Here is a 13235-nt window from a genome sequence, read left to right as displayed (position 1 = left end):
AATAGGATACGTAAACAAACACCAGTGAAATATCCATTCAAATAATATTATTCATGTTGGGGAAAGGAGTAGGAGGAAGTGAAAACTTATGACGATGACGCTGGAAAAGCAAGACCCTGAGCAACGACCACAAAATGAGCAAAACAACAAGTTATTTCGCAGGTTCGGCGTCCTGAGCGCCTGATGCAGTTTGAGCCGCAGCCGGAAAACTGGTTCCAGGGAAAACTGAAAAAAACAAAAACAAAACAAAAAAAAAAACCCCTGGGCGCTCAATCAGATAACAGCACAAGTCTGGGAGAGTGAGACGTGAATGGGCCAGGAGGGAGAGAGAGAGAGAGAGAGAGAGAAACAGAAGAGAGGGAGAGAGGGGAGGGGTGGTGGTGGTGGAGGGGAGGGGCTTGCCTTTTCAGATGTTAATCACATGGTTTCTTAATTCCACTGGCATCCAAACCGGCAAAACTATTTTCTTTGGCAAACGCTGAACATCTCTCTCTGTCTGTGAACACGCCCCCCTCCGCCCCCCCCCCCCTCCCAACCCCTCCCAACCCCTCCCACTCCCGCTGCTTGTTTTGAAACTCCAGACACATTGTGGCGCAGGAATAAATATCGGCCGCTTTGCCACAAAGGAGAGAAAGTGACGCTGGGAGGCCACGGAGGGGTCGGAATCTCATTGGTCAATGTGTTGGCGGGGTTTTTTTTTTCGTTGTTTGGAAGTTTTTTTTGTGTTTTTTTTGGCGCCGATCCACGTCTGAGTCCTGAGTGCAGAAACACACGGTCCGACGTGCACGGCCCGCCGCAGAACACGCAGCAGCGGTGTCAACTGTGCACGGCGGCGCCGAGAGACTTTTTTCTTTTTTTCTTTTTCTTTTCTTTAGAAACGTGCACAACTTTCAGCGTCGGGGGACGGACAAAACAAGGCGGAGTTCTGGAGGTGGGGGGGCTGAGTGAGGGGGGCGGGGGCTCTGAGGCCATCCCATTAGTTGTTTCGCCATAATAAGCCGAGCTCTCTCTCTCTCCCGCTCCCTCTCGACGGAGGTCATTCCCGGCTTTCCCTGCCAGCAATTAGCCTCCCGAATCCCATTTGTCAGGAGCCGAGCCATCCCCCCCCCCCCCCGCCCCCCCCGCCCAGCTCCGGTTACAATTGGCTGCTTCCTGCTCGCAGAAAAACATTATGCCCTGGGAGGCAGGAGGAGCAGGAGGAGGAGCAGGAGGAGGAGGAGGAGGAGGGATAGGAGGAGTAGGAGGAGGACGAGGAGGGATAGGAGGGGGAGGAGGAGGAGATGGAGGAGGAGGAGGAGCAGGAGGAGGAGGAGGAACAGGAGCAGGAGCAGGAGGAGGACGAGGAGGGATAGGAGGAGGAGGAGGAGGAGATGGAGGAGGAGGAGGAGGATAGGAAGAGGAGGAGCAGGAGCAGGAGGAGCAGGAGGAGGAGGAGGATAGGAAGAGGAGGAGCAGGAGCAGGAGGAGCAGGAGGAGGAGGAGGAGGAGCAGGAGGAGGAGCAGGAGGAGCAGGAGGCAGCAGGAGGAGGAGGAGGAGGAGCAGGAGGCAGCAGGAGCAGGAGGAGGAGGAGCAGGAGCAGGAGGAGGAGCAGGAGGAGCAGGAGGAGCAGGAGGCAGCAGGAGCAGGAGGAGGAGGAGGAGGAGCAGGAGCAGGAGGAGGAGCAGGAGGAGCAGGAGGCAGCAGGAGCAGGAGGAGGAGGAGGGATAGGAGGGGGAGGAGGAGGAGCAGGAGGAGGAGGAGGATAGGAAGAGGAGGAGCAGGAGGAGAGGAGCAGGAGGAGGAGGCAGCAGGAGCAGGAGGAGGAGGAGGAGGAGCAGGAGGAGGAGGAGCAGCAGGAGGAGGAGCAGGAGGAGGAGGAGGAGGAGGGGATAGGAGGGGGAGGGGGAGGAGGAGATGGAGGAGGAGGAGGAGGATAGGAAGAGGAGGAGCAGGAGCAGGAGGAACAGGAGCAGGAGGAGCAGGAGGAGGAGGACGACGAGGAGGGATAGGAGGAGTAGGAGGAGGAGGAGCAGGAGGAGGAGGAGGCAGCAGGAGCAGGAGCAGGAGGAGTAGGAGGAGGAGGAGCAGGAGGCAGCAGGAGCAGGAGCAGGAGGAGGAGCAGGAGGAGCAGGAGGAGCAGGAGCAGGAGGAGCAGGAGGAGGAGGACGACGAGGAGGGATAGGAGGAGTAGGAGGAGGAGGAGGAGGAGGAGGCAGCAGGAGCAGGAGCAGGAGCAGGAGGAGCAGGAGGAGGAGCAGGAGGCAGCAGGAGCAGGAGGAGGAGGAGCAGGAGCAGGAGGAGGAGCAGGAGGAGCAGGAGGAGCAGGAGGCAGCAGGAGCAGGAGGAGGAGGAGGAGGAGCAGGAGCAGGAGGAGGAGCAGGAGGAGCAGGAGGCAGCAGGAGCAGGAGGAGGAGCAGGAGGAGGAGCAGGAGGAGCAGGAGGCAGCAGGAGGAGCAGGAGGAGGAGCAGGAGGCCCGGCAGCCGAACCCGACCCTCTGACAAGACGTCGATGTGTCTTAACATTTAGAAAATGTTTTGTTTTGCTTTGTTTTGGCTCAACTGAAAGCACAAAGGAAGTTCTCTAAGAGAAGCGTTCTCTTTTCTCTTGCAGGAGTCGTGGAAACACAGCGAGTGAGCCGATAATTAAACGGCAACGATCGACTCTGGGACTCTGGCAGTGGCAGCGGCGCTCGATGTGCCGCCGCAAACAAACAAATACGATAAATGCGGGCGACTCAATAAAGTCATGAGAGACGGAGCCGCTAACAAAACCGGAGAGTGTAGCTACACGGAACGCCTCCGACTCCCCCCCCTCCCCCACCCCCCCAGGTCTAAAATCCATAAGTCACGATGTCACCCCCCCCCCTCCTCCTCCTCCTCCTCTACTTCCCCAATGGTTGCCGGTGAGGCGAGGCATGGCGGGGCGACTCCAGCGGCTCCTGCAGCAGGAGGTGGTGGTGGTGGTGGAGGTGGAGGGGTGGAGGTGTAGGTGGTGGAGGTGTAGGTGGAGGTGGTGGTGGTGGTGGAGGTGTAAGTGTCGGTGTAGGTGGAGGTGGTGGAGGTGGTGTAGGTGGTGGAGGTGTAGGTGGAGGTGGTGGAGGTGGTGGAGGTGTAGGTGTAAGTGGTGGAGGTGGAGGTAGTGGTGGTGGTGTAGGTGTAGGTGGTGTCTATGTGGGTTCGTGGAGGACCTGCAGAGCCATCAAACAGCCGGAGAGGCCGCAGCGCCATGAACAACCCCAAGGTCAGACTCCTCTGAAGAGTGGAATCCAGAGGCATCCTCACACCTTCTCCTCCTCATCCTCACCATCATCCTCATCATCATCATCCTCACCATCATCCTCATCATCATCCTCACACCTTCTCCTCCTCACCATCACCTCCACCTCCACCAACCATCAGCCACATATATTACCTTCCACTCCTTTGACTCCTCACAACCCCGCCCCCCCCTCCCCCCAGCCCCCCACCCGCTGCTCCTCCAGCCCTCGCCAGTCGCGCTGCAGATAAGAGAAATCCTTGGGCCACTGGCGGTGGCGGTGGCTGCGCTCTCTTTGCTGCTTCCAGAGGGCCAATGAAAACTGGCCTAGGTGTGCCCAGGACGGGGATCCTTATCTCCAAGGCAATAATGGCCATGTGCCTTGAAGAGGTCACGACAGGGAACTCTGCTGAGAGGGTGAGGAGCGGCCCGCTACGCTTTCCCCCCCCCCCTTCTATTTTTCTCTCTCTCTCTCTCTCCTCCTCCTTCTCCTCCTCCTCCTCCTTCACCGCGTGGTGGGCTAAAATTGAAACATTTGAATGTGACTTTGACTTGTGCTTCGAATGTTTGCCCAGAGCCTCCGCAGCCAGCGGCTAATTGAACGATGTCGGGATAAATGAATGAAAGAGGGAGTCGAAAGAGGAGCCGACTTGGAGAAACCTTCCATTCCCTCTGAATGCAGAGGGGGAAGCCCAAGCTGTTTGTTTGGTTTGTTTGGTTGTTTAATGTATACAAAAATAAACAAACAAACAAAACTGCAAAGTGAGGAATGGAGAGTCAGCCGCTCATCTTGATTGTAGTTTCCAGACATTACGTTTTAAACAGACAGAAGCGTATGAAACTACACTGAGTGAACTATCCAGGTGTAGTTGGTTCAGCTGCAGTATGCACACTATGGCAGGGGGTCCCCAAACTACGGCCCGCGGGCCACATCCGGGCCCGCTGCGTGTCTCTGTCCGGCCCGCGTGAAGGCGGTCATAATATAATGACACCACCTAGTGGTCGTAGTTTAGCAAAAACAGTGCCGGGAACGAACTACCGAAGCGCCAAGGAGCACAACAGTGGGAGTTGTGTTGGCTGGCAGTGAACCGCTGCCTCGTACGTTCGCGCCTTATAGCGGTTTTAACGGCGCTAGCGCGTTAGCATCGGTTGAATGAAGCCGTCGCTGCTTCGTGCTTTGTGCGGACCTACAAACAAAATCATTCTGAGCCCGATTAAAATGTCTCGGGAAAAAAAACAAAAAAAAAACAGAAACACCGGTAGATAAATAAAGGCTCTCTCATATTAATTCATGCTTCATGTAGCTTAACATTAGCCTAGCCTGTAAAAAAAAAAAAGAAAGAACAATTTGTGTATAATAAATCTGATATGTTTATTATAATACATATCATTTTTGGTTTGTTTGTGGAAAAATACATGAGAGAAAGATAAAAAAAAATATATATATAATCACAAATTAAATCGCAATCACAATATTGAGGAAAAAAAAAAATCACAATTGGATTATTTTCCATAACGGTTGAGCCCTAGGAAGCAACATGTACGGAATATACAGTCGTCAAGTTGACCGTAGAGATAAACAGCTTTTATAATGTTTGGTGCAGGGCAGCCTGTGATGATGATGATGATGAGGGTATTTTCTTTACTTCCTGGGGCGTTGTTGCTATGAAGCGGAGTGACAGGAAGTAGATTCACGCAGCGATCATCAGCATCGTCCAGGTGACAAAGTCAACAAAGACAAAGAGATGAAGCAATAATAAGCCCCTCTCCACACACACACACACACACACACGATATCACACAGGTGTAAAACTTCACTGTAATCTATTCGGTGAATTCAATTAAAAAGGATTTTTTAATTGAATTAATTTTACCACAGGGACGCAATCAATGATTCATCAGCAAATAACTATTGGGGGGGGTCAATAAAGCTGCTCCGGCGGCGGATATTTACTGTACTTTTTAGGAAGCCGTCATCGATTGGACGGCAGCGGCGGCGGCCAGAGGACGGCCAATGAGGAGCGACACTCAATCAAAGCGCGGCGCTTGGGACAGAATCAGTGGTTCACATTCTACGGTGAGAGACGCCGTTGTTTGTTTTTCTTTTCTTTTTTTTTTATCGTCGCCTATAAATGTTTAATTGGGCCCACGGTGGACTTAATGTCAGGGGAAGAACCGCGGCTATTATCTCGACATGACAGTCACTGTGTTTCCTGCAGGGGGCGACGTTTAAAACAGGAGGGTCAACGTGGGCAAACTACGGCCCAAGGGGGGGGGGGGGCCCATATGCGGCCCGTGAAGCTTTTTAATCCGGCCCATCAAACTTGAAGAAATGATATTAACGGTGAGTGAGTGGTAAATTCTCTGTAGTTTGTTCACTTTTTCAGTCTTTTCACAGTCACCTGGATAAAGTGCTGAATACCTGCTGAGCGTTCTGTTGCAACGCTCCTGTGCGCTTTAACTTTGACGACATTCGAGCACACGCTTCCCCAGCACGATATCCCATCATGTATGTTCTTCCCCTCCTATGACATGGGTCACCAACACGCTCCGCCCATCTGCTTCTGCTCCGGACCCTCTTGTCAACCTTCGGAACTCCACCTGTCAAAAAGGTTTTCCCCCGGGGCTAGCGAGCGGCTAATGCTAATAACCCAACATCACCTCCTCTCATCAGCCAGCGTTTCCTGTTGCGTAACTCCACAACGGGAAAAAAACACCACCACTGGCGTTCCATTAACAAAATTGCTTCATTCGAGCAACTTAAGGCTACAGCAGAGAATGCAGATTAAAAATTTAAAAAAAAAATAAAAATAAAATAAATAATACATGTCATAAACATAAGCGACGCTCTGCTACCACCAAACTCCACTCGCCGGGCCGACCAAAATTGGCTTTGGGGTTCAATCTCGCTCGTGGCCCATTTATGAAGTGACACATTTATGCCGTAAACTTTCAGTGAACTTTGCACGTATGAAGTGCAGCCAAACAGCCTGTGGACACGCATCAGACCCTGGCTGTCAGAGGGCTGGCGTGTTCATCATCTTTCAATAGGATTCTGTTCTTTCAGACTGGCAGACAGACAGACAGAGAGACAGACAGACTGGCTGGCAGACAGACAGACAGACAGACAGACAGACTGGCAGACAGACAGGCTGGCAGACAGACAGACTGGCAGACAGACAGACAGACAGACAGACAGACAGACAGACTGGCAGACAGACAGACAGACAGACAGACAGACGGACAGACAGACAGACAGACAGACGGACGGACGGACGGACAGACGGACAGACTGGCCTACCGTGCGTGGGGGACATCGATGCTGGACGAGACCACTTTGCGTTTCTGCTCCAGCAGGGACACTGAGCGGGCGTCGGGGTCCCGGCCGGCCCGCCTGCCGTCCACCGCCGTGCGATGCTCCTCCGCCGCCTCCGGACTGTGGGCGAAGCCCTCCACCTTATGGCTGTCGGGGGCTCCGTTGCTGGAGACCTGCCGACGACAGGGGGAAAAGCTCCTGAAGAGGATTTCTTTGGATGCAATATTTCAAGAGGGCGGAAGGAAGGAAGGAAGGAAGGAAGGAAGGAAGGAAGGAAGGAAGGGAGGAAGGAAGGAAGGAAGGAAGGAAGGAAGGAACGAAGGAAGGAAGGAAGGGAGGAAGGAAGGAAGGAAGGAAGGGTTGAGGGGAAAAGAGAGAGCAGCCTTTCTAAAAAAAAAAATGACACATTTTCTAAATATGATCAACTTTTATTTTTCACTGGTCCTCTCCACTGTCAGTGCACTGCTTCAGCTCGGTTTCTGATTGGATTCCACCACAACAGCACCTCACTGACACCCAGTTAGACATGAAAAGACGTCTCTCTGCTCCTCTCCCAGCACAGCACTCTGGGAACGCCTACCTGTAGAGTGCAGGAGGAAAAAAGCCCTCTTACACAACAGCCATGAATGCCTCTACGCATGAATACCTGCGCGTCCCCTACACACACACACACACACACACACACACACACACACACACAGGCTGACAGGCCTACACTCACACACACTTTGAAGAGGGGAAAAAAAAAAAGGCAAAAACACAGCCACAGTGGCACACATGGCCGCCTGAGTCAACAGAGCGTTGAGTGGTATGACAAGCAGGCTGCAGTGTGTGTGTGCGTGTGCATGTGTGTGTGCGTGTGTGTGTGTGTGTGTGAGATCATTATCTGCAAACACAGTAACACGACCAGACTCTGCTGTGAGGACAGGCCAACTGTGCCCACGTCACACACACACACACACACACACACACACACACACACACACACACACACACCTGAGGAGAATCATTTACTTGGATTAATGAGGCAGAGAAGAATGTGTGAAATCAGCATCCAGTGTCGCCGCTGGTTGTTGGAGCGCTCGGCGGCGCTCGGCGGCGCACGGAATGCGTGGCGACGGAGCGTCCTGAGTCAAACAACAAGATGAATCACGCAGGCAGGAGTGCAGGAGAAGAAGAACTCCTCTCTCTCTTTTCTTTTTTGTGGGCCAAGCATAGAGCTGGGGAAAAAATAAGACGGAATTCAAGCCGGAGTGGTGATGTTGGCGTGACGTTAGCTGACGTGCTCCTCGGAGATAGATTCACTTCTGTTGGCTCCGCCCACCGTTCACGATCATCATCGCTCTCTTTTTCTGCAAACTCCAAACTATGCAACAAGTCCAAGAACGAAGCGTCCAGTCGTCCAGGCCTGAAGCCGCGCGACTGAAACACGAAACAACGACCGCAACGAAGAGGAATAATTCCTCCACATGGACTCTGTGGTAACCGTGCACAGTGCACAGTGCAACTCAAGACATCAAGGCCGAGCTCCGGCTCCACCGCTGATGTAGAAATCAGGAGCTCAATGGTGAAACACGACCAAGTTATTCTTTTCTTTATTCTGATTGGTTGAAGAGCATCTTTATGTTTCGTATGGCTGTGCAATTCCCTTGAAGTCTGCGTCTGAATGGCTGCGTCGTATACATGAGGAAGTTGTTCTGCATGCAAAACGGCTTCTTCTTCTTCTTCTTCTTCTTCTTCTTCTTCTTCTTCTTCTTCTTATGGAGCCATACATAGTTTTAAAGGAGACGCACGTAAACAAAACGGGAGAGAAAAAAAGGGAACAGCAACAATAATACATCACAAGAGGGAACACACACACACACACACACACACACACACACACACACACACACACACACACACACACACACACACACACACACACACACACACGCTCCAAGACGTCGCTCGTTTGTCATCACAGGCAGACTTGACCCCGTGACCACTGAGCCTGACGCTGATGATGCTCAGCCAACCAATGAGGACAGGCCTGCGAGGGCTGGCCTGGAATAAGCAGGCCAGGACAAAGAGTCGCTGGGCTGCCGTCCACCAGCTCCACCGCAGCTCCACCCCAGCTCCACCCCAGCTCCACCCCAGCTCCAGCCATGGCTTCGTTTTCCCCTGAAAACGAATAAGAATCAACTTCCTGTTGAGTACGCATCTTGAAGCATCTGTTGGCACGTAGCATTAGCATTAGCATTAGCATGCGTCTCCAGCGTGCCACTTGTGATGGCATCAGTGCATTTTTAACCACTAGGGGCAGTAAAGCTTAAAACTAGGGCTAGTTTCACCTGAAAACCAATAAGAATCAACTTCCTGTTTGCGGACTACATCGAGTCACTGGTTTTAATTCTACTGCAGCTGGTATGGATCAGAACCAGCAGTAACGACTGGTGGGACAGAGTGGCGATGACTTTATTTTCGGATGCAACGTCGCACATTCAATCTCATATGTGGGGAAACTGCGACCGCTGCTCCGCTGACAAAATACGCTAATGCTAATGGAATGAAATGTATTAGCATGCTAATAAAAGAGTCCAACAAAAATGATTTGTTTTGGCTTCTTGTTTGTAACTTTATAATGACGACGCCGGGAGGCGGGGCGCCCCCGACCAAGTACGCACACGGAGTAGGCGGTCCTTAATGTGGACTGAGCTCACATTGTGCTCACACGTCCGTGAGGAATGCTATGCTATGCTATGCTATGCTATGCGTCAGAACCACCTCCCCCAGGTGGTTTGAGTGATCGGACGACACTACGGGTTTGGACCGCTTGCACTCGGTCACTTCCTGTCATCTTTGCCCATCGGAACACGAAAACGGCTTGAAGTGACGTGGAGTGCAAACCTCCTGACTGCGGCCGCTAGACGCACACACACAGCCAAGCAGACACCAAGAGGAACCCACAAAAACAACAACAACAACAGCAACATCAAAACAACTACAACAACGTCTTTGTTTGCGTTGGAGACAGCGAGGGCTCAGGTGACATTTCTCACACACTCACACACAAAACCAACAAGTCAACAAGTGGCGGGGGGGCATTTGGTTTGGCATTCCGGGCCAACGTGCCAAGCATCCAGATTCTTTGGAGGCCAGTGCCAACCCGGGGGTGTCCACTATACTGGGGGGGGAGAGGGGGGGGGGATGCATGCAACAGCTGCTCGGATGGCGCCGTGCGCCCTCGCCAACAAGCCCCCCCCCCCCCTTTGGAGATGTGAGGCCGTCGCCTCCAACTCATGAGACGCACAATCGCACATGTGGGGACGGAGGAGGGAGAAGAAGCACATCTATACACACAAAGAGCAGCAGGCACACATGTGAATACACACACACACACACACACACACACACACACACACACACACACACACACACACACACACTAGCTGGCTGGCTCGCTGGCAGCAGGCCCCTCCCTCCCCATTTTATTGCTTGTTTACAACTTCAGTGGGAAGCGGCCGCTGAGAGAGAGAGAGAGAGAGAGAGTGAGAGAGAGAGAGAGAGAGTGAGAGAGACTTGTCCATTGTTGTTGACAGAGCTCCGCTGGAGCTCCACAGTCCAGCGCCGCCCAGGCCCTCGGTACCGTGGCCGGGCTGCACGTGCAACACCTCCACAGTGGCACAGAAATCCCATAATAAGGTCAAACTGTGGGGGCTGGGGGGTGCACAAACTTTGCCTTCTCCGTCCCGTCCTTCAAGTCCCTCTCTGTTCACATTCACGCACACAGCTCACGCGGGACGCTTCAAAGAAAACTTTATTCGATGAAGGCTACGCGTCGGAACGCTGCTGCTGCTGTTGTTGTAAACGCACGCAAACGTTCGCTATGGTTTACAGTTAGACACGGAGAGAGAGAGAAGAAGAAGTGCATGCGGTACACATGTGGCGGCCGGCTCAGCGGCTGTTTGGCATTACGGCTCCGAAGACGCGGGATGTGCAATTACATCCCTAAAGTGTTGAGGGCAATACATCAGCACAACGGGACACGCAACGCCAACACACAGTGTGACATTAATTCACCCTAGCGTTTGGCCGCGCATTCCCAAGCAGACTCCCGTCCTGTAAGAAGGACAGGACACAGAACACACAAAGACACACACACACACACACACACACACACACACACACACACACACACTCTTCAACAATCTCAAACAACTGTTCCATTCAAGAACCGGGCTGACAACTCTTCATCATATCTATTAAAAAAAAAAAAAAACCCACGTGACAACACAACATGCCAGCAGGATGTGCTGACAATAAGGTCACTCAGATGTGGTCATTCGGTGTATTTCACTGCAAAAGCATCTATCTTATCCCTGGTGTCACACAGGAAGCACACACACACACACACACACACACACGCGCGCACACACTGACTACTGCTGCTGCTGCGAAACAATGATGATCTTGTTATGCTGCAGTAATTGTTAGTAACTGTTTTATTGCACCGCAAGCATCGACCGTGAGTGGAAGGGAGGATGGGGGGGGGGGGGGGGGGGGGGCAATCACCCGTCCAAAATGTGCAATTGTGCTCCCAGTTAATTTGCAATGAAGGCGAAGCCAAATCATAACACGACCCTGCCGCCACCACAACAACAAGAGAGGGGGGGTGGTGGGGGGGGAGGAGGAGGAAAAGCCGAACCGCCTTGGACCGGCTTTATGCATCATTTGAAAACGCTGCAGTCACGGCGTGTTTGTTTTCCTCGGGCTCACACACACACACACACACACACACACACACACACACACACACACTCGTCCACATAAACATTGCGCAGGCCCTCTCGAGCCCTTTGTCCCACATATCTGCTGTCGCCGAACGTCATGATGTCAAGCCCTCCATTTGATTGCAAAACGCAGTCGACTCAAATGCATCGTGGCAGCAGTTCGGGTTTTTTTTTTTTTTTTTTTTTTTTTTTTTTTTTTTGCGGGGTGGGGGGGGGGGGGGGGTGTCGGGGTCGATGGATCGGTCGGGCCGTGCAGGAGGACTCGGCGGTGGTGGTGCTGACACCGGTTCAAGCCGCTGCGTGCAGGAAGCGGTTAAACGCTGCAAAACAAAAACAGTGGAGCGCAGCCTGCCGGCCGGCCGAGGCACACGCACACACACACACACACACACACACGCACACACACACCTTCAAGTTGGACTTGAGCGGCGCTCCTTTGGCGGCTTGGCCGCTGTGGTTGAAGCCGGCGGCGGCGATGTCCTCCTCGGAGAACTCCCTGAGGGTGCCGTCCTGCAGGAGCACCGTGTAGACGCTGCGCCGCGCGCCGCAGGACGACGACGACGACGACGAGACGTCCCTGTTGTCCTGCTTGACAGCCTGGACCACTCCTGTCACCGGGGCGCCGTCCCCCGTGGGACTCGGCGCGTAGACGCGGCTGCCGAGGATCGACCTCTTCACCAGGCGCCTCGAATGCATGTCCGTCCGTCCGTCCGTCCGTGTTTCCAAACTCAAGAGTCACCAGCGGCGGGTTTTTGTTTTTTTTCCCCCACCTCCTTTCTTTTTCTTTCCTTCTTCTTCTTCTTCTTCTTCTTTTTTTTTTTTTTTTCCTTTTTTAGATCTTGAACCGTCGAATTAAAGCCCGCGAAGGACGCCTCGGAAGAGGGAAACCCGCAGCGGGGAGACGACGCGCTCGCGCCCCAGCAGCCCGGATAAGACGTTAGAAAGCGGCAACATACTCGAAGGGGGCGACAGAACTCCCGGAGCGGCGTCCTTGAACGCAGCACCGACCGCAGGGGCGGAACAATAATAGTAATAAAAAGGGCCGAGTTGGGGGGGAACGAGCAGCCTGTAGAGAGCAGAGGCTGTGGCCGGGATTCATTCGCGCGCCGTCGCAGACCCTCCGTCCGACATCAGAACCCGGCGAACAATTTTCCTCCGTTCGACCTGTTTGTTTTCCCCACTGCTGCTCCCTCGCAGCTCCGCGGGCGGCGGCAAAACATGGCGGCGGCCTCGGCGCGCGCAGGAAGCGAGGCGGACGTCGCGCGCACGACCGGCCCGAAACGGCGGCCCCCTCCGCTCCCCCCCTCCAACCCCCCCTCCCCCAGAGAGCGCACAACCACGCGACCCGGACGTCGAGCTCTCGGGCGTCCGACCGGTGCGTCTCGCGCTGCCGAGCGCCTGCGGCGACGCCAAGAGAGGGAAACCGGGCCGAATCCGCGGCGACTCCGGCTCCGGTCGTCTCGCGCTCCAGTTCCGTTGCGCGGCGCCGACCAATGGGAGGCCTCGACCGGCGGAATGCTGCCTGTAAACATGTGCGGTCCGCCGCCGACGGCCGCCTCTGATTGGCCGGCGCTGCACACGCCTCCACGAGACCCCAACCGCTTCCCATTCTCCCTTACAGGAGGGGCGGGGGGGGGGGGGGGGGGGGGGGGCGCGAGCCGGGGGAGGACGCTCCATTCAAAACAATGACGCAAGGGTTGGAGAGGAAGAGCGCGAAGAGGGGAAGCAAGGAGAAGAAGGAGGGAGGGAGGGATGGGGGGCCCGGCCCTGCTGGAGGGAAAGAAAAGAGGGGAGAAGGAAGGCGGCTTGTCGGCCTGACAGAGGCGAACCAGGACCAGACAGACGCTCCTGCGCTGTAACCCAGTTGTTGGAGGCCCGGTTAGCCTAGTTCCAGTGCGCCAGGGGACTTCA

The 13235-nt window shown here is 54.2% G+C and overlaps 1 protein-coding gene across 1 annotated transcript; it reads right to left on the bottom strand.

Annotated features, from left to right (window-relative positions):
- Positions 1-6377: 6377 nt before the first annotated feature.
- znf704 (zinc finger protein 704) lies at positions 6378-12150 on the bottom strand. Its single transcript, XM_076016380.1, has 2 exons — positions 11733-12150; positions 6378-6725 (listed from the first exon to the last, which is right to left on the bottom strand). Exons 1-2 carry the CDS (start codon positions 12018-12020, stop codon positions 6534-6536), a joined length of 480 nt encoding a protein of 159 aa, XP_075872495.1. The 5' UTR covers positions 12021-12150; the 3' UTR covers positions 6378-6533.
- Between the last annotated feature and the right edge of the window lie 1085 nt (positions 12151-13235).

The sequence above is a fragment of the Nelusetta ayraudi genome, unplaced genomic scaffold (genome assembly GCF_046127955.1).
Source record: "Nelusetta ayraudi isolate G7.1 ecotype Tasmania unplaced genomic scaffold, CSIRO-AGI_Nayr_v1 ptg000225l, whole genome shotgun sequence".
Classification (NCBI taxonomy): Eukaryota; Metazoa; Chordata; class Actinopteri; order Tetraodontiformes; family Monacanthidae; genus Nelusetta; species Nelusetta ayraudi.
The sequence above is the reverse complement of the archived record's forward strand: the minus strand, read 5'-3'. Positions and strand labels throughout refer to the sequence as shown.

Excerpts from the sequence above, each read along its gene's own strand:
- znf704 (XM_076016380.1), bottom strand. The coding sequence starts at position 12,020 with ATGCATTCGAGGCGCCTGGTGAAGAGGTCGATCCTCGGCAGCCGCGTC. Across the intron at positions 6,726-11,732 it reads CGCTCAAGTCCAACTTGAAG|GTCTCCAGCAACGGAGCCCC; the intron begins GTGTGTGTGTGC and ends TGTCGTCGGCAG.